This window comes from Hibiscus syriacus, unplaced genomic scaffold (assembly GCF_006381635.1).
Source record: "Hibiscus syriacus cultivar Baekdansim isolate YM2019G1 unplaced genomic scaffold, ASM638163v2 tig00111582_pilon, whole genome shotgun sequence".
Taxonomy (NCBI): Eukaryota; Viridiplantae; Streptophyta; class Magnoliopsida; order Malvales; family Malvaceae; genus Hibiscus; species Hibiscus syriacus.
The window spans coordinates 12,307,865-12,331,100 of record NW_024063126.1 but is presented as its reverse complement, the minus strand read 5'-3'; the positions used below and the strand labels follow the sequence as shown (position 1 = coordinate 12,331,100).

The following is a 23,236-nucleotide window of genomic DNA, read 5'->3' as shown; positions in this document are numbered from 1 at the left end:
TGCTGCTAAAAGCCTTGCTCTAAAACCATACTAAGAAGAGATAACTTTGATCATAGACTGAGCCTGAATGGGTGACAAGCTGGTCAGGCAAAAGCTTTGCCAAGCCTCTGGATTCTGGACTCCGTCCTCAGTAAATGCCACCTTGTATACCGAAAACACGATGCTTCTTGCTGCTTCTCTGGCCTCGGGGAGTCTATCGTTCAACAAATCTGCAGCAAGTTGAAGCATTGTAATGAACCCAAACTCTTTCATTTCTTCCACGCCCTGCAAATGAATAATCACACGTGATTATAATGTCAAATGAGGGAGATTATGTTCACAACACATTTTATAAATTGTTCATTACCATTGTGGAAACAGAGTTTGAAACGGAAACAGCCGATTTAGCTCGGACTCTAAGGTTGCGATGGTTAACATATTTGTTTATCTTCTTAAGCAGAGGCAAGTTGTGTATATTTATTTTGCATGTTGATATGTTTATGTATAAGTATGCAAATGATTTATTTAGGAGTCACATAACATCATTTTGCATAATTTGTATATTACCTTCATGTGCATAACTTAACCCCTATCACATAATCAGATTAGGGTTTAGGGTTCATCACAAATACATTAATTAATTGATTTGGTACTGATTTACGAGGTAAGTACAATATAGTATTTTGATATAAATGCATTACAATATGGTTTAGTTGTATTACAGATTTTTTAATATATTTTTAAAACTTTATAATTATCAATAATGTATTCTTAATATATTTTTAATAATGTAATTTTAAAAAATCTAAAATTATAATATAACATTTTTTGAGCTGCTCACGAGCTTTTCGAGTCGAATATCGAGTAGCTCGTTTCGGCTCGTTAAGAACTCGAGTCGAGTCTATTCGATCCGAGTATTTATCAAGCCTTGATCGAGTTGATATTGAATAACTCGCGATCTGTCTCGTCTCATTTACAGCCCTAATTAGAACTACAAAGTTTTGTTTTTATTACCAAAAACAAAATTATAGATAAGTTTTCATTTACCACAATACTAATATAAAAATTTTAGTTATTAAAAGCATGATAACTCAAAGCTTATATGGAATATGACGATGAACTAAGTTTGATGACTATCTGTTTAATAGGGAAAAAGTTAATACGTTGAAATTATAATTTAAATATTAACTTATTTACTCATCAAATAATAAATAAAATTAGCAAACTGTGAAAGGGAAGACAAATGGCTCGTTAGCACGTGGACATAAAAAAGACGTGATAGTTTGGGGATTAATTTAAAATATTTTAAAATTTAGAGATCAATTTAAAATTTGAACACAAGCTTGAGGATATTTTGTAGAATTAACTCCAAAAAAAATGGTACGAATCAAATAAATTTCATATTCATCCAATTAATTTTTGCAGTATCGTTGGTGCTTCGGAATATACCCTTTGAAATAAGAACGTATACAAGGGTCGTTCTGCGGTGCGGCGCCTAAAAAACGGCTAATATACGGTGTGACCGGTTAAACAAGTGATCGGTTAAAATTTAGACCGGTTATGTTATATTATTTAACCGGAAATATTATAAAGTACAATAACATACTAGGTAGCGCTTATATAATGTAATAGGTAGCGCTTATATTTACCTATTTTATAAGTAAACCAGTATATTTATACCGATAGCATTGCAAATTTACCTATTACATTATATTATATTGAAAGTGTCCATACTTTTTATAAAAAGGATCGATACTTTAACAGTGTTTCATGTTTTCCACCTACAATATTGATTTAATAATTTCATTTGCACAAAAAATTATTTGATTGTTTTGATATTTTATAAAATATTATTTAGAATTTTTAATTTAATAATAATATATACCGTAACGTAAAAAATAAATCATTAGACGCCTATAATTACTAAATTAATATCTTAAAACTCACTCAAAAGATATCCTTAAATTAATGTTTTCCACAGTGAAAAAAGTATGGACACTTTTATAAAAAGGATAGACACTTTACAATATAACCACTACCTATTGCTTAGCATCATATGAGATTTGGATTTTGATTTCCTTTTGCTTGGCACCAAATGAGCTTTGGATTTTGATGAGCATCGGAAGTATTTCAGACTTATGATTTGGGTGGTACTCAACTTATGATTTTGTTGCTATTTGTTACATTTCTTGTATACCACCCAGATCTACGCCCGAAACGTTTCTGACGCTTTAAAGTTGACCAAAAAATAAAATGGTCGGGATTTCCCTCGCGTTTATACGTTGGAAAAAAAACAATGGAAATTAGGAATAATCAATGATAACATGCATATTGGCTTGGGCTATATTTATAGTGGAGCCGAATATATATTGAAATTCAAACTCAAATTGAAATTTAAATTCAAACTCCAATTACATATGAAATGAATTTGAAATGCAGTGTTAAATTGAACATGAAAATTGCATAATTGATTCATACTGTTCAAGTAACATGCTTTATGAACTATCAAGCTAAAAGACAATATTGATTGAGTTCAAAGCTGAGTTGTGAGTTGATGGAGTTGTCACACTTGTCACATGGTTGGAATAAAGTACTCACATGCGAGATAGATACCTATTACATTATATAAACGATACCTATTACATTATATAAGGGCTACCTATTACATCATATGTTTACCTATTATATTGAGTGTCCATACTTTTTATAAAAAGGATCGATACTTTTTTAAAACTTATGTAATTTATGTTTCAATTTTTTTAACAGTGTTTCATGTTTTCCACCTACAATATTGATTTAATAATTTCATTTGCACAAAAATTATTTGATTGTTTTTATATTTTATAAAATATTATTTAGAATTTAAATTTAATAATAATATACCGTAACGTAAAAATAAATCATTAGACGCCTATAATTACTAAATTAATATCTTAAACTCACTCAAAAGATAACCTTAAATTAATGTTTTCCACAGTGAAAAAAGTATGGACACTTTTATAAAAAGGATAGACACTTTACAATATAACCATTACCTATTACATTATATAAACGATACCTATTACATTATATAAGGGCTACCTATTACATCATATGTTTACCTATTATATTGAAAGTGTCCATACTTTTATAAAAAGGATCGATACTTTTTTTAAAACTTATGTAATTTATGTTTCAATTTTTTTAACAGTGTTTCATGTTTTCCACCTACAAATTGATTTAATAATTTCATTTGCACAAAAAATTATTTGATTGTTTTATATTTTATAAAATATTATTTAGAATTTTAAATTTAATAATAAATATACCGTAACGTAAAAAATAAATCATTAGACGCCTATAATTACTAAATTAATATCTTAAAACTCACTCAAAAGATAACCTTAAATTAATGTTTTCCACAGTGAAAAAAGTATGGACACTTTTATAAAAAGGATAGACACTTTACAATAACCATTACCTATTACATTATATAAACGATACCTATTACATTATATAAGGGCTACCTACATATGTTTACCTATTATATTGAAAGTGTCCATACTTTTTATAAAAAGGATCGATACTTTTTTTAAAACTTATGTAATTTATGTTTCAATTTTTTAACAGTGTACTGCGAATTTAAAATGATAATATACTTGTAGTTATTTTACATACCTAAATATGTACTGCGAATTTAATGTTGTACCCACCCTTTAACTACAGAAACATGTTCAAAATGAACCTTCGTTTACATATCCATCAACTCCTGGAGCACTGAACTTGCACAACAAAATTTTTGCCATGGATAATACTGATGTAGACAATGTTAAGCCAACCGAGGAATGCCATGAAGTACATAATGTTGATGAATCTGACAGATTGGTTGGTCAGCTCTTCTGTTCACGTGATCAAGCTTGGCACTTTTACAAGGGATTCGCACGGGAACATGGGTTTAGTGCACGTAAGGGAACAACACGGCTTGACGTGGAAGGGAATGTGAAGACACAAGAATTTGTTGTTCCAAAGAAGGGTTTCGAGTATCAAAAGTCAATACTGTTGATCGTCAACGTGCTCATACGCCAGTCACAAGAACAGGATGTAAGGCTAGAGTCGTAGTTACAGCAACAAATACAAACGATCAGTGGGTTATAAGTAAGTCTGATCAGAAACATAATCATGCATTGTGCACATCTGCTATGACACCATTTATGCGTTCTAATCGAGCTGTAAGTAAGGCTGATATCGATGAGGCAACAACATTGAAAGAGGTCGGTGTTGGCACGTCACAAGTAATGAACTATTTAACGCAGCAGGCAGGGGGCTATCATAATGTTGGATTTACACATAAAGACCTCTACAATGCACTTCAAAGAGGTAAAGCAAAGGAAATCGTCGATGGGGATGTGAATGCGCTTATTGCCTACTTTGATTATAAGAAACATGATGATCCCGGGTTTTTTATGACATACTCGGTAGACGAATCGGGGGCATTGTATAATCTTATTTGGTCGGATTCTACATCGAGATCGGATTACACATGCTTCGGTGATGTAATTGCGTTCGACACAACGTACAAAGATAATTTGTATGGTCGACCAATTATGCCTATTGTTGGTGTCAATCATCACCATAACACAATTGTGTTTGCCACTGCCATAATCGCTGACGAAACGTCTCAATCTTTCGAGTGGGTGCTACAGAATTTTTTAGAAGCCATGATGAATAAATCACCTATTTCTGTTGTAACCGATGGGGATAGGGCAATGCAGAGGGCTATCAAATCTGTTATCCCTTATGCTAAGCACAGATTATGTTCTTGGCATCTTTCTCGCAATGCACAAGCTAACATTGGTGACCCAAAGTTTACAGCAGCATTCTCAAAATGCATGGCTTCCTGGTGGACAACCAAGGAATTTGATATTCAATGGCGTTCGATTGTTTCAGAATTCAACGTCCAAAAGCATCCATGGGTGATTGAGAAGGGAAATACACGACACTTATGGGCACAAGCATATCTAACCGGTCATTTCTTTGCCAATATTCGCTCAACACAAAGGTGCGAGTCTATGAATGCTTCACTAGCTATTGCACTGAAACACAAGAAGACATATTTAGATGTTGTTCGTGCAATTGAAGATGGAATTAGTAGAATGCGTATGAACGAGTTGAAAGCGGATTACTTAAGTTCCCATACGAAGCCCTTCCAGATCACAAAACTGGTCGACCTGAAAGCCATGCCGCTGCGATTTTTACCGCGAATCTTTTCGTGTGTTCCAAGATGAACTTACACGGGAGACATTGTACCGGATTGAGGCAGAGATTAAGTCCTTATCAGATGAATGTCAACATTATATTTTGTCAAAGTACGCAGAAAAAAATAGGAAATTTGAAATTAGTTTTGATTCTCGTACGAAAACTCTAATTTGCTCCTGCAAAAAATTCGAGACCGTTGGACTTCCGTGTCGCCATCAACTTCACATTTTGAAGCAATTGGACTACACATATTTGCCCGGGACTTTGATTCAAAGTAGGTGGACTAATGATGCGAAGGCTTCTGCACCCAGCTATGTTGATTTGAATGTGTCTCCAGAAGTGATGCAAATGGCAAGGTTCGCTGCTCTACGTTCAACGTCAAGTAGGTTATGCTACATTGCATCAAAGACAGACGAGTCTTTCAAAACCGCAAGAGATGAGATGAAAAAACTAATAGAAGAATTAGAAAACTCGTTTGGTTTGAATCATTCAGTCAACCAGAGCATTGTAGTAAACAATGTTCGTGACCCTCAACGAAAAAACGCAAGCGAAAAGAAGTGCCGAAGAACAAGGTCGAGAAGCAAATTAGGCGATGTGGGTACTGCAACGGTGAGGGGCATAACAAACTAACATGTCCTCAAGTCAAGCTTAGTTTGAGTACAAGCACACAGCCTACATCAACTGATTTTTTCGAAGACGGAATGGAATGACAACGATCTCCATATAATATCGTAAGTATCAACATCACTCCTATTGTATGTACATATAAATATTTTGAATGAAGGAAGAAAAACCGCGTTACTTCAAATTACCGACACTTTTTTAAATGGTATGGACATAAAGTACCGACACAATATTATAAAGTGTCGATATAGGTTGTAGACCTATTCGCTCATAAAACCGGTATATTATACCGGTTATATTACAAAATTATCTACATTATAATTATGGGTTCCGATGTGTAAAATGTCGACACTTTTTTAAATCGTATCGACACATTTTTCTTCCAATATGGACATAAAGTACCGACACAATATTAAAAAGTGTCGATATAGGTTGTAGACCTATTCGCGCATAAGACCGGTATTTATACCGGTTATATTACAAAATTATCTATTACATTATAATTATGGGTTCCGATGTGTAAAATGTCGACACTTTTTTAAATCGTATCGACACATTTTTCTTCCAATATGGACATAAAGTACCGACACAATATTAAAAAGTGTCGATATAGGTTGTAGACCTATTCGCGCATAAGACCGGTATATTTATACCGGTTATATTACAAAATTATCTATTACATTATAATTATGGGTTCCGATGTGTAAAATGTCGACACTTTTTTAAATTGTATCGACACATTTTTTTTTCCAATATGGACATAAAGTACCGACACAATATTAAAAAGTGTCGATATAGGTTGTAGACCTATTCGCGCATAAGACCGGTATATTTATACCGGTTATATTACAAAATTATCTATTTTATTATAATATGTTGAAAGTGTCCATACTTTTTTATAAAAAGGATCGATACTTTTTTAAAGATATGTAATTTATGTTTCAATATTTTTTAAGTATGTTTCATGTTTTCCACCTACAATATTAATTTAATAATTTCATTTGCACAAAAAATTAGTTGATTGTGTTGATATTTTATAAAATAATATTAAGAATTTTAATTTAACAATAATATATACCGTAACGAAAAATTAATCATTAGACGCCTATAATTACTAAATTAATATCTTAAAACTCACTCAAAAGATAACCTTAAATTAATTTTTCCACAGTGAAAAAAGTATAGACTTTTATAAAAAGGATAGATACTTTACAATATATTAAAAAAACGTATAGACACTCAAATGTATGTACACATAGAAGCAAATATGGAATAATTAATGAAAATATACATACAATATAATCACACCAAAATTTAAATACACAAGAATGTTCAAATAATGTACCGACAAACAAAATTAATCCGATGAAAAAGGGTTGTTTCTAACGAAGTCCGGAACATTAGAGGCCTTCAACAAATTTTCCAAATACTCTCGTATGTTTCCGCCTTTTTCTGAGGACATACAAATAATTTCAATTATCAAACTAATGAGGTGCAATTTTACTAACAATAAATTAAATTCGCATAAGCATGAATAAATTTGTGTCATACCTAGAGCTTTGTCGTTCGAATGGGAAGCAACGTCAAAGGTATGTGGACATATGTAATTGTATTTCTATATAAACACATAAGTTGTTAAAATAATCAATGTCTGAACACCTGTTCAACTGATCAGAAACATATTGCATAAATGCAACCTACCGGATTATAAATCATTTTTTCCGCTGAATCATCGACCAAAAGTGTATTTAGCTCGTTAAAATCTGGACACGCGTTCCAAACATCATTGAGATCTTTACAATAGGTAACAGAATCGTATGTTTTGCATTTTTTTTGATCCTGTTCACAAACAGTCGAACATAAATATGTAGGAATCATAGACAAGGAAAAGTCAGCAAACTGTAATGACATTCATCTTACCCACACGAATAGAAAATGCTCGGAAAATACAGGTAGTTTCTCAAGTACACGGTCGACGTTATGCCTGAGATTGTAATCAAGTTTGAATGTTAACATTCAAATGTATATTAACGATTTTGACTACAGTAATTCAATTGCCTCAAACATGTTCTAACCATCTTTGAAGACCAAGGGCAACAACAAAATTGTCGACACAAAATTGCATAAATTCAAATAATCCTCTTCTGAGGACATCTACAACATGAAGAAAATGAGATTAAAGTTCTACGCTTATATGTTAAAATAATGGATACAAAAGAATAGAATTAAAACCTGCCGGCAGTCTTGGGATGTAGGCAAGGACACCATTGAGATCAAAAATTAAAAGTTTTCTTGAAGGCGGCGTTGCAGACATATACTTGTTTGGATCATCATCTTCATCATCATCATCGTCATCATCTTCATCGCCAGCTTCATCGTCATCATCATCATCATCGTCATCTTCATCGTCAGCTTCATCTTCTGCGACCGATTGGTTGTCCACATCTGTTAAAAGAAAATAAAATAAAGTTCAGAACGTGTAAATGTTAAGAAACATAGATAATGAATTACCTAACTCGTTTGATGTCGTTGACGTAATTCGTTACGCACATGGAGACTTCACGTTGCAATGATGAAATATCGGATCGCATTCCACTCACAAGGGAATCAATATGCTCCCGAAAATTGACCATGTATTCCATCACGGTCTTAATTGTGACATCCTCTGCAACTGTTGCTTCTTCCATCATTGCGTCTCCACTTGGTTGCTCTTCATGGCCAACGGGGTCCATTTCCTCCCTCTCTTGATCTAATCCGACCTCCTTGACACGCTTCCAACCGAGTTTTTCAACAAAATCATATCCCGCTTTTTTAATAAATACCATGTCAATCTTGCGGGTTAATCGAACAGGGGCGTCATGCGAAAAATCAACTTCCTTCTTCTTCAACAGATGGGTGATGACACATCCATATGGTAGTGTAGTTGAAATTGTTGCTCCCTTTGTGACCATATATACAATGTATTAAATATGAGTTTTGCAAGTTTGGAGCCGTTTTGGATTTATACTTTGCTATCCACCAATAATCGCTGTCTCGAAGCGTTGAATGTTTTCCCCCACTAGGCCGGATATACCATGTGAGCATTTTGTGAAACACTCTCGACTCTACATCGAGGTGAATTGGGCTATTTCTAGTAACCCGTTTAATTGTAGACCAATCTACACCATTTTCATCTGAATCCCCTGTATTCGCTACACCTAAACCCTCCGCAATAGTTCTGGAGATATATATATATCCTTCCCCATGACATGTGTATTAATTCCTATTATAGTCTTATTAGGCTCGTGCTGTAAGGAAGCATTGTTGTAGAAGACTCTAACTAGGTTGGATAATATCTTGGTTTCTACACCAAGGAATTCAAGCCAACCCCAAGATGTAAATGTGGATTTAAAACTAAATGCATATTTATCATCAAACAAGAAACCCAGGTCAATGACACGTTCGGGACGAATCTTCCTTACTTTAAAACTCGTCTGCCATCTTTGTTTCTCCATGTCGGATCTAAAGTTCAGAGTTTCGAAGGACCTGATTTCCTCAGAAGAATCGTTTGTTACAGAAGGAGGTGGTTGAGAAGAACTGGGTTGAGAAGAGCTTTGAGAAAGACCTCGCTTCTGACGCTGACGTTTTGGAGCCATTTGGTTGGATGCTACCCCTATTACAATGGAACACAAACACATTCAGGATAAAAACTCCAATATAGAAATCAATCAAACCCATAAAATATCGATAAATTTACCTGAATATCTGATCGTTACTTATGATAACGGTAGAAGGAAGAAAGAGGAGAGGAAGATCTGCCTGCTTGCATTTATGTTTAGGGTTTCTCGATTAAGAGTACTATATAAACGGTGGAAAACACTTGATATTTAAATTAGTATCGACACAAAATTATTAGTGTCGACACATTTTAGACATATTCTCTCATAAAACCGGTATTATTGTACGGTTAGATTGAAAAATTACATATTACATTATACTTTTGGGTTCGATGATTTGGATCGAACGTTTTATATATGGATCGACACTTTATGGGTGCACCTGTTTTTAATTCATTCTGGGAAAAAAATATCGACACAAACTATATTAGTGTCGACACATTATTTAGACTTATTCTCTCATAAAACTTTTATATAGGATCGACACTTTATTGATGCACCTTGTTTTTAATTCATTCTGGAAAAAAATATCGACACAAACTATATTAGTGTCGACACATTATTTAGACTTATTCTCTCATAAAACCGGTATAATTGTACCGGTTAGATTAAAAATTACATATTACATTATACTTTTGGGTTCGATGATTTTGGGATCGACACTTTTTATATATGGATCGACACTTTATTGATGCACCTTGTTTTTAATTCATTCTGGAAAAAAAATATCGACACAAACTATATTAGTGTCGACACATTATTAGACTTATTCTCTCATAAACCGGTATAATTGTACCGGTTAGATTAAAAAATTACATATTACATTATACTTTTGGGTTCGATGATTTTGGGATCGACACTTTTTATATGGATCGACACTTTATGGGTGCACCTTGTTTTTAATTCATTCTGGGGAAAAAATATCGACACAAACTATATTAGTGTCGACACATTATTTAGACTTATTCTCTCATAAAACCGGTATAATTGTACCGGTTAGATTAAAAAATTACATATTACATTATACTTTTGGGTTCGATGATTTTGGGATCGACACTTTTTATATGGATCGACACTTTATGGGTGCACCTTGTTTTTAATTCATTCTGGGAAAAAAATATCGACACAAACTATATTAGTGTCGACACATTATTTAGACTTATTCTCTCATAAAACCGGTATAATTGTACCGGTTAGATTGAAAAATTACATATTACATTATACTTTTGGGTTCGATGATTTTGGGATCGACACTTTTTATATATGGATCGACACTTTATGATGCACATTGTTTTAATTCATTCTGGAAAAAAATATCGACACAAACTATATTAGTGTCGACACATTATTTAGACTTATTCTCTCATAAAACCGGTATAATTGTACCGGTTAGATTAAAAAATTACATATTACATTATACTTTTGGGTTCGATGATTTTGGGATCGACACTTTTTATATATGGATCGACACTTTATTGATGCACCTTGTTTTAATTCATTCTGGAAAAAAATATCGACAAAACTATATTAGTATCGACATGACCCTTAATGTGTATAAGAAACATGTACAACAACATACTGCTAACTTTTCTCATCTCATTCATAATTATATTCACATAAAAAAATATAAATCGTATACAAAATTATAAATCTTATACAAATTAACTCGACATTTACATCATTGCATCCTTTTGTTATTCTTATGTAATATTGCAGCTTTTGTTATCTCCTGTCTTCGTTCATTTTGATTGTGGCTTACGAGATCATTTAATACTCGCGATCGATCCCAGTCTCCAACAACCTATATTCAAATTGTCAGAACGTTAAGTATTGTCAACTACAGTACGATCGATTCCATCCACATCATCACATCATGCCGCAATCATATCTGTTACAAAATTTGAAAACCACACATGTCAATTATGATGAATACTCATCACATACATGCCGCAATCATATCTGTTACAAAATTTGAAAACCACACATGTCAATTATGATGATACTGCATAAATTAAGCTTTCTATTTGTGATAACATCTCATACCCATTCAATTGCTTATTCTTCTTATGCTCCACAAATTTGAAGTTTTTCAAGGGATACTTTCCTAGAGATCCACATGACTCAACCCAAATGCGTTTTCTTATTATAAGAATCTAATATTTAATCTGCATTAAAATAGAAGAAGTTATGCACCAAAAAATTATGCATTATATTTTACATAATGTCCTTTCATACATACATACTACCAGTGTGAATTATGGTAGTTTTATTGTGATCATTATCTGCAACAATTTCACACCCAATTTGACAAAATTCAACATTCTATATCCGAAAACATCATTTGCAATTGGTATGGTGTCTTACCTTCTCACAGTCGGTGAATTTCACATAGTTATCCAATATGACACCCCAGAAGGTAGAAATATTCTCAACACTTTCTTTATTGTTGGCTTCCAACGCCTGTTGCTTTCAACATTCTATATCCGAAAACATCATTTGCAATTGGTATGGTGTCTTACCTTCTCACAGTCGGTGAATTTCACATAGTTATCCAATATGACACCCCAGAAGGTAGAAATATTCTCACACTTTCTTTATTGTTGGCTTCCAACGCCTGTTGCTGTAATTACGCAACAAACATTATTAATTTACCGTCTATAACACTACTTTTCAATATTTATTAATTTAACTCACCACTAAGAGGTATGGAAGGTAGCAATCCTCCGGTGTGACTTTGAGAATCGTAGCATACGTCCAGGCGAGCAAATCGATAACCTAACAAAATTAATTACACAATCAGAACATATTCAAGTTTTATTTATTTTCTACTTTCTACTTACCACACGCCAACCCATTCTGTAGGCTTCAACGTTGCAACGTATACAGTAGCGAATTGATTTCCCATTGATATTACAGAATCTGTATGAATCATTAGGATTAATATCTTGTCATGAAATCATAGCTCTTCATATCTTTTATTTCACCCTTCAATTGAGCTCCTTCATCCGAGTATTTATCAACCACCCCTTCACCCCCGTAAGTTCATCCTCAAATCAACAACCTCCTTCACCACTCCCTCAAATTTTTCTCCCGTCACCATCTTATATCACCCCTAAACCGAAACTTCTTTCACCACTTCACCCCTCAACACCTCTACTTCTTTCACCACTCCTTCTATTTTTCCTTCCACTACCCCCTTATGCCTCTCGAGTTTCTCTACGACTTGATCAAGTTTCTCTTCGACTCTTGATTGTTTTGCATGATTTCAAATTGGATTTTTTTGATATCAGCCAATTCAGACATCAAAATGTCGAAGTTACTCTGTTTTGCTTCACCGTCGTCCCACTCACCTTCATCCCCAATAAACCATCCCTCCTTCTTCTCCTCTGCCTCCACTGCCTCCTCTACATCCTTGCCAATAACCTTCAAAAAATTAAATTACATATTAAGACATTGATTATATTCTTAATATTATTTAATTACATTTATTACCATTTCTTGCTTTTCCCTCTATCCAACTTCAACTTCACCATCACTCTAACCACCTCTTCCTTCCCCCATGCACGGATGCGTGCCACTCCGGTTCTTTCATAAGCCGGCACTGCCTCACAGCCCGACCAAAAATCGAACAGTGCAACCTGCATTTATAATAAAATTAGAATTTTTATATAAAAACACAAAAAAGTGATTCAACTCATTTACCTCTAAGATTGCTGCACCCTTGAGGTATCTCTGGCTGCCCTTTTTAAAGGTGATAATTGATTCAATCAATCTCGAATGGATATATTCAGCCCAATTGAATTCACCCTTCAAGCCTTCATCGCAAATGAGCTTCATATATTCCTTGTTCGTTGACGTATCACCCGTTGGACAAAGAAATATACCGACAAGGTACAATAGAACTCGGGCCTTCAGCTCCCCCCAAGTAAGATCCACTTTTGATATCCTCTTCAACTTCAGTATATGTCACCTTATGATTCAAACCATATTTGGAGGCAAGTGCTTTCCAGTTTTACTCCTACAGACTTCTATAACACTTTTGCCTTTGTTTTGTACCCCCAATACGGCTGCAGCAGTCGATACCCCCAGAGGGAATGAATAATCACCATACTTAGCCATACATTGACTGACGTCAAATTGTGCCATCAAGGATCGACACAATTCCCTCCGAATAGGTCGATCCTTACTCCGATCAACGATCCAAAACCTATTTCTCCCAGCACATTCAACTGACCCTTCTCCTTAAGGTGTTTAATTAATAAATTCACCCTTTTAATGCTGCATCTTGTCGAAACTTCCTACATTTTTAACAATATATAATGTTATAGTTCTTATATATTTGTATCAACGTATTTACAAGTTTAATGAATACCTTATTTTCATGTGCTTTCCTCCGTTCTTTGTATTCTTTACTATCATTCCTTGACTGTGTGATGTAAGGTTCCTTTTCAGCATCACTCATTGAATTCCATTTGGACCTCACATCTTTTTTCACCTAATATTAAACATAAACGTTTCTTAATCAATACATTAACACTAAATACTAATACTACTCAATGTCAATTTCATTTTACATACCGAACCGCTCTGTGTGCCATCTCCCTTCATCCTTTTGCATTCGGCCATACTGTTAACATTTAAAATTTGTAATCAATTTAAAGTTTATCGATACTTTAATCCAATTACCATTTCAACAATAATAACAAAAAGACATTGATACTTACTAGAAGTACATATATCCACCCTTTGGTTGCTTTCGAGTCTCGGCCTCAATTTCAAGTCATCTGCTCCACCAACAATTTTCCAACCCATTGACTCCATTTTTCCTTCATATATCAGTTTACGCAAATCAAATTATTTTGTTACATACACTTTTCATATACAAATATAGATAACTACTCTTGTGGTAAAACGGTTTTCTTCAAAAGAATTTGAATGGCCACACCAAAATGTGTCGGCACATTTATACAACCTAATATCATTTTCTACCTATAATATTTAATAAAAGTATCGACATTTATCGTTTTCCTTGAATATCTATTTCTACCTGCAATCGGTCCCAAATGCTTCCTTACTCCAAAACCCCAAACAACACATAAAAAACCCTATCGCGATTACTGTAATAAAAAATTAGGGTTTCGACAACATACTTTTCGATTCGACTGCAGCAACAAACAAACAAACTTCGCTTTAGAAACGCCTTCTGAAATGCAGCAATTACTCTTCGATTTCAAAAACTCGTCCGTTCTATCTATTTCAGAGGATATTTAGCTTATATTTTCATCGGATATGTTATTTATATTTAATCGATACAAATACAAAAGTGTCGATACTTTTATGTCAGGTGTCGATACTTTCGAAAGGATAATTACCTATTTCTTTGAAAGTGTCGATAATTTATTACACGTACTTACGAAAGTATCGACACTTTCAATATATCCGGTATCATTTTACCGTTTTTATCATTTTGATACCGGTTTTATCATATTTTTACCTGTTATATCGTTGTGGATCGATATTTTTTTTTAAAGTATCGACACATTATAGGCGCTATAACTGCTTCTCTTTTAAATTCACAAAGTGTCGATCCTTATATAACGTATCGACACTTTTAATTTTACCGGTTTTATCATTTTGTTACCGGTTTTATCATATTTTTACCTGGTATATCGTTTTGGATCGATATATTTCTTAAAAGTATCGACACTTTTTAGGATTTAAAACTGCTTTTAAAGTTATGTAATTTATGTTTCAATTTATTTAATAGTGTTTTATGTTTTCCACCTACAATATTAATTTAATAATTTAATTTACACAAAATTTTATTTGATTGTTTTGATATTTTATAAAATATTATTTAGAATTTAAATTTAACAATATTAACCAAATATAATAATAAATATGTTTTCAACAGTGAAATAAGTATGGACACTTTTATAAAAATGATATATACTTTTTTGAAAGTTATGTAATTTATGTTTCAATTTTTTTTAATAGTGTTTCATGTTTTCCACCTACAATATTAATTTAATAATTTCATTTACACAAAAAATTATTTGATTGTTTTGATATTTTATAAAATATTATTTAGATTTTAAATTTAACAATATTAACTAAAGATAATAATAAATATATTTTCACAGTGAAATAAGTATGGACACTTTTATAAAAGGGATAGATAATTTACAATATAACAGGTAAAAATATGACAAAACCAGATTCATTATGACAAAACCGGTAAAATTTACTTGATATGTTAAAAGTATGGACACTTTTATAAAAAGGATAGATACTTACCGATAACCAAAGTTTACCGGTTACCAAATTTTTTAATAGTTTTTCATATTTTCTACCTAAAACATTATTAGTTGTCAACATAATAGGTACCGCTAAACCGAATTTATTAAATACATTTTAATGTATCCGGTAATGCTGTATATTAGCCGTATATTAACCCGCCTTTCCTGAGACATTCCCCGTATACAAAGTGTAAAACGCCCCCAAGAAAATTGGGGAGTTGTTAAAGGGAATCTTCGTATCGTCCAAGGCGTAAATAAATGACTTTTTAGAACGAATTTTATATTTATTTTACGTTTCAAAAATTTATTATATATTTTTCTTAATTATATCATTAAATATGATTTTTTTTTGTTGGGAATATAAAGATATTTAGTACAGCACTGGTAATTAAAATTAACATCTTCACGATTAGCTTAAAATTAATGGACAATAAGAAGAAAATTTATTTAATACATGTTGTTAGTTGATGACCCTATCATTATCTATGTATACTAAACCCTAATTAAATTTAATATCACGAATCAATCAAATACTAACCATATGCTCTATAGCTAATACAAAACAATAAGGAGATAGGGCGACACATCTTTTAGAATGAAATTTTGAATGAAGTCCCATCTAACTTTTTTGCAAAACAACTTTAATTAATGATTGTGATGGACCTACCAGAAATAAAATTAATTTAATGAGTAATAGCATTATACGTTTTAGATGACCAACAATTACCTTTATGATGAGCTTATATATAAAACAGCATAAGTTAACATGTCTAAAATCTGAAAACATTTTATGATTTTATCTCTAACATGTCTAAAATCAGTGAAAAGAAATAATATATAGTTTTATATTTAAATTTTATAAATTAAATAATTTTAATTTATTTATTTAAAAATTATATAAACATATTATAATAATCCTAAATATAATTATAATAATAATTTCCACCAAATTTGTGACACTAAATAGTATAATTGATTTATTTATGAAACTTTTCGAAAGTTTTACCTCGACTAATTCAGACTGGCCCGGTAACACACTTAGTTTTAGTAGATAAGTCTTCTAATGGAATTTTCTTCATACATAGAGACTAAAAGAAATGATTTTTTTAATATCATATTATAAATATTATTATAACACAAAATAGTATAAATATTGAATTAAGTAAATAATAATTTCATTAAATTAGTTAGAAACCACTTCCGTAAAAGAAAAATAGAAGTAGAGATAGTATTGTAAATAGATGGGAAATAAATGGAATAATAAAAGGGAACTGGGAAGAACCTTTATATTAGATTAAAGGAAGTACACATTTTGTTACAGAGGTTAAGGCTTCATGGGATATTAACCCTTCACCCATTTTATTGCTACACTTTTTCCTCTTGTAGTTGTAAATGCAAGTTTTAGTATAGACTGGCTTAACCATCATATGGATTGCCGCCGTACCCACTACCACCTTAATAACCACCACCCCCACCTTTTCCTCCTTTGCTTCCACTACCACTTCCACCCCTACCATGTCCGCCGCTTCCACCTCCACCATATCCAATACCTCCACTTCCTCCACCACCACTACTACCTCCACCGTGTCCACCACTTCCTTTGCCTCCTCCACTTCCACCACCATGTCCACCACTGCTTCCTTTACCTCCTCCGCCACTTCCTCCACTTCCACCACCATGTCCGCCACCGCTACTTCCTCCACCACTTCCACCACCATGTCCGCTACCACTACTTCCTCCACTTCCACCACCATGTCCGCCACCACTACTTCCTCCACCACCATGTCCGCCACCACTACTTCCTCCACCACTTCCACCTCCACCATAGGCACCACCGCCACCTCCATGTCCACCACCACCACCATGTCCACCGCTCCCACCACTTCCACCTCCACCACTCCCACCACTTCCACCTCCACCGTGTCCACCACCGGCACCACTTCCACCTCCACCGTGTCCACCACCACCACCACTTCCACCTCCACCATGTCCACTACTACCACCACCACCATGTCCATCGCCGCTACTTCCTCCACCACTTCCACCTCCACCATGTCCACCACCACCACTTCCTCCACTGCCATGTCCACCACCACCACTTCCTCCACTGCCATGTCCACCACCGCCGCTTCCACCGCCATGTCCACCACCACCACTTCTTCCATGATTAGTTCCTTGCAACTTCACATCGTTCGGCTGGTCATTAAATTTGAACTCTTCAGCCACAACCTCTGCATCAACAAAACAACATTTCATCAACATCATCAGTTACTTAACTCAAAAAACATTATTCTCATAAGCAACAATGAACTATCAGATCAAAATCAATATCCCCCCCCCCCAACATATCAACATTCACAGTAGCCATTCAAAGTAGCACCATACCAGAAAAACTGCAACACCTACAACCACCATATCGGCTACAGCAACGGTATCTGCAATATATCTTGGCGTCGTCAACCTCTTTCCCTTCTTCACCTACTGCTACTACTTCCACACAAAAAACGTCACACAAAAAAAAAACCCCATAAATCCCTCAACACAACAAATATTAAACAAAACGAAAACATTACACTAACCTTTTGTACTTCCATCTTTAGATTCTCCAGCAATTGCAGGTGAAGAGAAGAACACAAGTGCGAGCAAAATCAACAGCTTAAGCTTCATATTTTCCTTTTTCTCAAAATTCTTCAAGCTTTCGGTAATGCCGTGAAAATGAAGCTTGGGGGGTTTATTTATAGTTCATATCACCGAAAAGCGTAGATGGCTGAAGCGGTGCAGAATTAAAAGGAAACAGGTGAATCGATGCTCTTGGGAAGCTGCCACGGACTTGGATGAAAGCCATGTGGAATGTTTAGTTCAGGTTCAGATAACTTAGAACAATCTCCATAATGTTGCCAATTTTGCTTACTCCCAACATAAATTTTGTTGCTTTGTTCTCGGGGTCAAACTTGGCTTTCCAATATCTGATCTCATCATATTGAAAATAATGGATCAGCTCTGTATTCTCTTTCTTTGCGCCACATCGCTCAGCGTTATCGATTAGGACAGAAACCCTACGTTACTTTATTTTTGCATGTAATTTAGGGAGAAAGACGGTAATATTAAGATCTGAATGATGCTCTTCGTAGTATATTTCAAAACATTTTGATGGTATATTTTCTTTTCTTCTTTGATGTTAGGGTGTTGCTAGTATTTGGTGGAAAACTATATGTTTGATCTCAACCATCATTTTTATTTTTATTATGTTTTGATTATTTAATTTTTTTTCTTGAAGTCATATATGATGTTTATTTTTAGTTCTATTTTGATTATGTATTGTTAAAAAATTAATAGAATTGTTGACATTTTTTTAATTTTTTTAATAATGATATGATATTGTCTTATGGTAGCACATCGTTAATTTTTTAACAGCAAATGATCAAAATGAAACTAAAACTAAACGTTAGATATAATTTAAAAAATAATTAAATGAATAGAACGAAAAAAAAATGATAATTAAGATATTAAACATATAGTTTATCGTTAATATTAATAGTCTCGAAGTCTCAAGATGCACTTTAGGTGCTTAAACCTCTAAATTCCCTCGGGTGTAAAAGAAATTGAGCCAAGTGTAATATGTATACTTTGGAGTTTTAGTTTGGCTTAAATACACCATTATTTTATAAAATATATTATATGTATCAAGTTATTTTTTTAATTATTTTTTAAATAATTTGTTTCTAAAAGCTTAAATTATTATCTAGTTTTTTTTCCAAATTGTTAACCATGTTAAAAATATATATATAAATAAATTATATATATTTAATCAGTCAATTGTTCTTGTAGCTAATTCTATTTTAATCACTCAACTTTTTTCTTCTTTTAAAATCATAACCAAACTTCAATTTTTTCTTCAAAATCATAATCGAGCTATCTTCTTCACCAATTTTTGTTAGGTTTATCAATTTAATCTTAATTCGATAATTTTAATAAATCTAATTCTTTTTATTGTCATAAAACAACAATAAGATACTATTAAACAATACATATAAAACAATATTAAGCAATTTAAGAGAATAATAAAGATTAAAACGATAAAAATTTTAAATATAAAAAATTTATTTATTTATTTAGTTTGAATTTAGATCAAATTAATAAATTATATTAGTTTTAATGACCAAAGCTATTATTATATCATCTTATGTCATTATTTCATATAGGGATGATAATTTCATCTGGATTCGATAGATTCTGATTTAGTTGAGTTGACTTTTTCTTTTGAAAATTCAATTTTAGGTCGGATCAAGTTTCTTCAAGATGTGATAGGACCGGGTTCAAGGTGAAAATATTCTAACTCGACCCACAATAATATTATAATTATTCATTATACATTTAAAGATAATTTCAATAATAATTCTTTATATTTTATTTTTCAATTAAATTCTTATTTTACTTAATAAAAATATAATTTATATATATATATATATATATATATATATATATATATATATATATATATATATATATATATATATATATGTCGAATGATTTTAACCTAAAATGTTGAGTTTCAAATTAAGTGAAGCCCCCTAAATTCAAATTGAATAATATGTAAGTGAGGACTTCAATTTTCGAATCAAGTTTGTGGGTCAAAAATCTAACCTGATTCAACTCATTCTCACTCCAAATATTTAACAACGAAATGATTTGTTTATAATAGTATTTTAATTAAATGATTGATTTATAAATTTTTAATTGACTTAATTGATACCAAACTCATAATTAAGTGATTTTGAATTTACCCTAAAAATTCTGGGTGCCAATTCAAGAAATAAATTTTCAACAGTGCAATATTCCAATGAAAAAGCCAAATTTCAATACCATCCACCATGTTTCTGTTCTATCTTTTAAACACAAGGATTCAAACACACAGCTACCTTAGATTTTATCGATATCTTCATCTTCGAACTCTACGTAATCGTCCGCACCTCCTTCATCCTCCTCGTCGACAATGCCTTCGTTGAGACGTGTGTTCTCCGGAAGCTCACCGTAGGCCTTCAATAGCCTCGCTTCGTCAGGCATGTACTTAAGGATCACATCAGCCTTGTCGTCCTGATAGTCACGAAGGCCTACAAGAATTATATCGCCTGCGGCAATCCAAACCTCCTTGTGCATGCATCTTTCCTCGGATATGGCAAAGGCGTTTAATGCCATCGATGCACAGCGCTTCGCACCGGCCATTGCCTAGCATTCAGAGCACTTGGGCATACTCTTGCCGGTCTTCCTTGAACACGAGTTCGCGCTTTTCGTCATCGGCTTCGTTCTTTCCTCTCTTTCTGTTCTTTCCACCTTTCCCCTTGTTCTTCGGCATTGTTTTTCCTGAGAAACAAACAAGACATTTTAACATCATCCAAGAAATTGAAATTATTTCAATACAACATAAGCAAACGTTTAGATACACATTTAATATATATATATATAATCAATATGTAATCTCTGTGCAAACAACAAAGAAAAGATGGATATTAACAGAAAATTCATCAAACCTAAAAACACTAGATATTCCAAAATTCCTATCTAATGATAAAACTTTCTGGGGAAGAATTGAGTAAATTTCTTCTCATATTTAAATGCATCTACTTATATTACTTATTAAACTGTTGAATGAGATTAATAGTAGATCAATTTAAACACTTACTCATTTTGAAATTATAAACATATTTTTTATTTTAAATTATAATAAATATTATTATATAGGTATCTTTATCTTTCATTCCAAATTCATTTTTAAATAAAACAAATAAAAATTACTACTCAAAATTTAAGAACATGACTATTGATAGTAACATTTGTGTTGTGACGGTCATGTGTGATTTATTTTGTTTGATTTGAGTATAAAATCGGAATTGATAAATTAACAGTCAGTGACTGGTTGAAGATGATAATCTATGCTCGCTCTCTTCAGATACAGAGAGAAATAGAAGAAGTTATTCCCCTTTTTCATTCTCAGTTGAGGGATTTTACTATAACCTTATTAATGGTATTAGGTTTAGGATTATAATGACTACTTGAATGTTGGCATTAAGGATGAGCACGAGACCCGAAGCTGACGAGTTCTGACCCAATCTAATTTTTTTTTAAAAATATTTGGGGTCGAATTGGGTTCGTGTTCGAATTTAGAATGAAATACTCAACCCGACATTTTACCTTATATTTAGGGATAATTACAATAATACCCCTTTATTTATTATTTTTTCAATTAAATCCCTATTTTTATAGAATAAAAATAATATTTTTTATTAAATATATTATTTTAGGCCAGGTCGGGTTATATTCGATTTTATCTCAAAAGATCGGGTCGGTGGAAGATGTATAATTTTTGGGTCAGGTCAAGTTGACCGAAAACCCAACCTATGCCTATCCCTAGTTGACAGGTTGGATGGATATGAACGTCTTACAATAGATTTTATCGTAACAGATCAAGTGAGCCTCCTAATAGTCATGTCAAGACAAAAATGATTGGTCAAAATATACTTTAATCATCGGGATTGTCTCAGGAAAGGCGGGCTAATATACGGCTAAGATACGACGTTACCAGATACATTAAAAGATATTTGAAAAATTCGGTTTAGCGCTACCGGAAATGTTTAGTAATAATAATGTAGTAGGTCTAAATCATGAAGAAATATTAAAAAATTTGACAATCGACAAACTTAGCTTATCGGTCTGTGTCGATCCAAAAAAAATGTATCGATCCATATCAATATAACAGGTAAAAATATGACAACCAGTTTAATTATGAAAAAACCGGTAAAGTGCTACTGAATATGTTGAAAGTATCGATTAGATTGAAATAAGTATCGACAATTTGTGAATTTAAAAGAGAAACAATAATAGCACCTATAAAGTGTCGATACTTTATAAAGATGTATCGATCCATAACGATATAACAGATAAAAATATGACAAAATCGGTCTCGAAACGACAAAACCGGTAAAGAGCTACCGAATATATTGAAAGTGTCGATACTTTAATATAAGTATCGACACTTTGGTAATTTAAAAGAGAAGCAATTTTAGCGCCTATAAAGTGTTGATACTTTATGATAATGTATCGATCCATAACGATATAACATGTAAAAATATGACAAAACCGGTCTCGGAAAGACAAAACCGGTAAAACACTACCGGATATATTGAAAGTGTCGATACTTTAATATAAGTATCGACACTTTGGGAATTTAAAAGAGAAGCAGTTTTAGCGCCTATAAAGTGTCGATACTTTATGATAATGTATCGATCCATAACGATATAACAGGTAAAATATGACAAAACCGGTCTCGAAATGACAAAACCGGTAAAGAGCTACCGTATATATTGAAAGTGTCGATACTTTAATAAGTACGCCTAATAAATTATCCATACTTTCAAAGAAATAGGTAATTATACTATCGAAAGTATC

The 23,236-nt window shown here is 32.8% G+C and overlaps 1 protein-coding gene and 1 pseudogene across 1 annotated transcript; both read right to left on the bottom strand.

The window, feature by feature from the left end:
* Positions 1-7,581: 7,581 nt before the first annotated feature.
* On the bottom strand, positions 7,582-21,180 carry LOC120165144 (annotated as a pseudogene).
* LOC120165462 (glycine-rich protein DOT1-like) lies at positions 17,249-18,460 on the bottom strand. Its single transcript, XM_039174973.1, has 3 exons — positions 18,373-18,460; positions 18,179-18,280; positions 17,249-18,024 (listed from the first exon to the last, which is right to left on the bottom strand). Exons 1-3 carry the CDS (start codon positions 18,458-18,460, stop codon positions 17,249-17,251), a joined length of 966 nt encoding a protein of 321 aa, XP_039030904.1.
* Positions 21,181-23,236: the final 2,056 nt, after the last annotated feature.

What these genes read in the sequence shown, in the direction of transcription:
- LOC120165462 (XM_039174973.1), bottom strand. Translation starts at nt 18,460, where the DNA reads ATGAAGCTTAAGCTGTTGATTTTGCTCGCACTTGTGTTCTTCTCTTCA. An exon ending in TAAAGATGGAAGTACAAAAG is followed by an intron (nt 18,281 to 18,372) that starts GTTAGTGTAATG and finishes GTGTGGAAGTAG; the next exon opens with TAGCAGTAGGTGAAGAAGGG. An exon ending in TAGGTGTTGCAGTTTTTCTG is followed by an intron (nt 18,025 to 18,178) that starts GTATGGTGCTAC and finishes TTGTTGATGCAG; the next exon opens with AGGTTGTGGCTGAAGAGTTC.